Genomic DNA, 4,203 nt, shown 5'->3' on the forward strand with positions numbered 1-4,203 from the left:
GAGGAGGATTGGGAGCAAGAGATTGCTCCGCCGGCCTCACGGGAGGCTCTTCCCCCACCGCCCATGAGCCAGGATCTGCCCCCGCCTGAGGAAAACTGGGACGCAGAGTTAGAAGTGGTGCAGCGGCCTCCGGGGAGATTGTTTTTTAAACACGGCTGGCTGCCCGTTTTTGTGTTTGACCACGAGCAACCCCCGGAGGAGCAGAAAAAGAAGAGAAGAAAGAAGAAGAAGAACAGACAGTGAGGGGGACGGAGAAGAAAAGAAGAAGAAGAGAAGGAGAAGAGAAGAGAGAAGAAGAAGAGAAAAGACCAAGAACAGAGAGAGAGAGAGAGAAAGAAAACAGCCCTTTTCAGGGCTACCCATTCTTTTTGAAAAGACATGGTTGATTACAATGACAAGAAATTTTTTTTTTCCAACGTTTTATTAAACTCCAACTATAAACAATAACAATAACATAGTTTACAATACATTCAGTCTTTGACATTGACAAGTTTGTCCTTGATGGGTTCTCGGTTTTCGGAAGGTCTCTTTAAACCAATCCGCCACAAAACGATCGCGTTGTAAGGCCGTGCCTTTCCAGGGAAGTAACCATTCTCGTACGGTGCTTCTATGGCGATGGCGTTGATGTAAAAAATACACACAGTATTGTCCACAGACATCCGTATTCAAATCTTGATAACAATGGGTGTTATGAATCCAAGTCTCTCCGTGGCGTTGAATAAAGTCTTGGATGTCTTTATGGCTGGGAGGTAATCCGTAAGAATCAAAATATTCGACGGTAGGGCTACTCAAATACAAACAGACCCAATGCGCTCCAGGGCGATCGTGAGGGTCTGTATTCACCACGATGGCTTTGTGATGAGGTAACAGCTCAGGTATGACATCTCGAGGATACACACCGGCAAACGCCGGTCCTAAATATCGTTGTAAAACATCTCTCAATTGCTGAGTATCCATCTCTCTCTTAGTAATCGATGCTGACTTCTCGTTGTTTGTTGATTTCTAGCAGATTGTCGAACACGGCATACACCACACAGTTTAAGGTCCTGGCTACGTTGGCGGCAAATTGCACTTCCACTCTCAAGTTCCCCGTCTGTATGAGATGAAATTTATCCGTCTGGGCTTCTTGATCTTTCGTGAAATCCTCACACCAGAGGGTGTAACCGTTTTTATACTCTTCCAGGGTAATGTCCGGAGCCCAGTCCTGGCCTAATTTTCCCAAGCCTTTGTACAGACTCAAATACGATCTCAGGTACTGATCGTCGGTGAAATTAGGTTCCAAAGGGCGGGTTTCCATCATTTCTCCATTGATACTGATTTCTAATTTCTTGACTCTCTCATTTTGGAAATGAAAGGGGTTTCGGGTATTATCCCCATTAAAAGCCGCATTGTCCACAAAACCCAACACGATCAGTTTAGGCATCTGTCCTTGAAACAGATGATCGGTGATTTTAGATTGGGTGCCACTAGGAATGGTGAAGGTTTTCACTTCCACTCGTCTCAATGGATATTTCGCCGTTTGAGTACTCAGTTGCTGATTGATGAGATTAATGATACTCGGCACAGGTTTGACTTTTCTCACCCACAAGATCATACTTTGAATGACCACTTTCCCACTACTCCCGGCAGCGGTCATCATGTAGAACTGGGGTCGAGCGCGATTGAATCGGAGACGGACATCCAAGCCATTAGGGAGACATTTCTCTTGCTCAAACAAATCCAGATGTAATCGATCCATCAACACGATCTCCTTACTCTCTGTAATCTTCTCGTGACGTTTTCTCAACCCTACATTCTTGGAATCATCCGGATACTCGGGAGTCGGGATGACGGCCGCGATGTTGACTTTGTTATTCACTACTGCAAATTCCACAGGAGTTTGAGCCAGAGCTTCTAATTTGACCTCATCCATATGTCCTGCCGTATCTTTTTCCCACAAGCTACAGGCTCTCATCTGGGTTTCCAGAGTCTTGGGTGCATAAGACAACAATTTCTCCAGATACGCTTTGTAGGGATAAGTATCCGTCCCCGGGGTAATGACTTTTCCATTGAGACTGACATCGATTTCACTGAACAAGGAATGGAGAATGTTATTCACGGGGGTCGAGGTCGAATTGCCTCCTGCGAGATTCGTTCCATTGGCTTTCGTGAATTTACATACCATCTGGAGATAAGTTTGGGATAAATCCAGATATTCATCTCCTTGTCCTTTGATTTCAAATTCAATCGGAGCCGTATCCGAGTTGAGGGTACTGGAAATGGGGTAATATTCCATCCATTTCGAATCTTCTAAAGTGACGTTGGTCGGGGGCACTTTAAACAGTTCTAAACTGCTGGTGCCACAAGCGCAAGATTCTCGGTGCATCATATTGGAACGATGTGTTACTCAGCGTGAACTGGCATCAAATGTGTTCTGGGCTCCTTCTCACCCCCTTTTTATAGGGTTCTCAGTCGAAAATATCCAGAGAGCGTTTTGGCTTACCCCTTTTCACTAGCTTCCTACCTCCCTTCCTAGATCGCTTCCTAGGCTGCTTCCTAGGTCTCTTATGAGGTCCACCCCGAGCTAAGATACGTTGTTTTCTTTTAACAAATCCTTTTCCTTCCTGTATTCCCACCTGTTTTCCCACCTGTTTTCTTTTGAGGGTCGTGGTTCCAGGCTTCCTGAGTATTCCTGTGCGTGGTTTTCTTCCTCGTTTGGATGGGGCTTTTCGAGATCTTCGCCTACGGGCATACCCTGCTGTCTCTTTCAGGGCTTGGGCACCGTGTGTCTTGAGAGCGTCTTTGAGTGATCGTTTATTATCTAACACATCCATCCCTGTTTTAGCAGCAGCCTTTAAGGCACTTTTAGCCCCCGATTTGAGTAAATCGGTGAAAAATCCTTTTCCCTTCTGCTTTTCAGATTCTGGATCATATTCTTCTGTTGGATGGCTTCTACGTCGTCTCCTCTGATAAGAGCGATAAGGGCGGTCGTAATCATAATATCTCTCTTGATAGACAGGACGTTGTTGTTGTTGCTGTTGTGCGGGGGCTCCACCTAATAATCCGCTGATCAGGGGACCCGCCACTTTGCTGGCTATTCCCAGCAGGGCTCCAAGCCCGTGACCCTGCTGCCGTATTAAACCTTTATGGTAGTGCATCTTGATGTAAATGAAATTCGTTAGGGGTTACACCCGCTTTTTATACTTTTTACGCCGTCTCTTTCTCTTCTTTCTTTGACCCGCTTGACCCACAATGGCATTGGCAATCCACGGAATGAGAAACCAGATTCCGTGTCCTTTCTGGCGTCTGACTCCTCGATGGTACTTCATCTTTCAATACACTTTGCGGAAATGAAGTTTGACTAAGGAGCGCCCATTTAAAAACCCCATAGGACGCCCTAAAGAATTCATGATGTGTACCTCAATGGTATCGAAATATTTCTTACTCAGTTTCAAATATTCGGCTCGAATCGGTTCCCAACGGGCTTGTTGTCGATCGTCGTATTGAGCCGTACAGGGGACGACTCTCAATAATTTCAATTTGTTGGTGCCCACCACTTGAGGATCCACAATGTCACAATACACATACATGGCTTTCAGATTGTCGTAGACATCCATGGTCGTGTTCCCCAAGTAATTCACGTTGATCCATTTCGTCATGGTTTCATCGCCCAGGATCATTTTGTCACTATCCAGACCTAGCTTGTACGCTAAGGGCGTAGGGAAACGAATGCACATGGGGGTAGATCTCAGTGCTTTCCCATTAAACTGATACTCGACACGATCGTACTCGGGGTGATACACTAAGAGCTGGTTGTTCCCCTCGTCGTTAGGATTCCCTAACTCCCTCCATACTTTCCACAGGGTTCTCCTTAAGGCTGCGTTGATTTCATTGATTAACGCCAAAGGTTGTGTATAAGCTCCGGGTCGGAAGTGAATGCGAATGATATCGAAGGGAAATAAACTATCCCCTCCCGCAAAGAGATGGGACCATGGCGTCAGATCCCAGGGGACCACCACCTCACACCCGGCCATCGTGACTTTGCCCATATTCTCTGTCTTAAATCTTTCCCATTTATAAGTGTTGGGATCTTGGACATATTGCGTATACGGATCTGGAATGAGAACGTCCACATAAGCCTCGCTATCCGATACGTTTTGTAAGTTGGCCGAGTACATCATTTCGGTCAATCCGACTTCCCATTCTCCATCCGTTAAGTCCATG

At 46.0% G+C, this 4,203-nt stretch overlaps 1 protein-coding gene across 1 annotated transcript; it reads right to left on the reverse strand.

Moving 5' to 3' along the window:
• Positions 1-964: 964 nt before the first annotated feature.
• On the reverse strand, positions 965-2,368 carry LOC130048745 (uncharacterized protein F54H12.2-like). The gene is made up of 2 exons (XM_056145786.1): positions 1,402-2,368; positions 965-1,209 (listed from the first exon to the last, which is right to left on the reverse strand). The coding sequence occupies exons 1-2, from the start codon at positions 2,366-2,368 to the stop codon at positions 965-967; spliced, it is 1,212 nt and encodes a 403-aa protein (XP_056001761.1).
• Positions 2,369-4,203: the final 1,835 nt, after the last annotated feature.

Source organism: Ostrea edulis, chromosome 7 (genome assembly GCF_947568905.1).
Source record: "Ostrea edulis chromosome 7, xbOstEdul1.1, whole genome shotgun sequence".
NCBI lineage: Eukaryota > Metazoa > Mollusca > Bivalvia > Ostreida > Ostreidae > Ostrea > Ostrea edulis.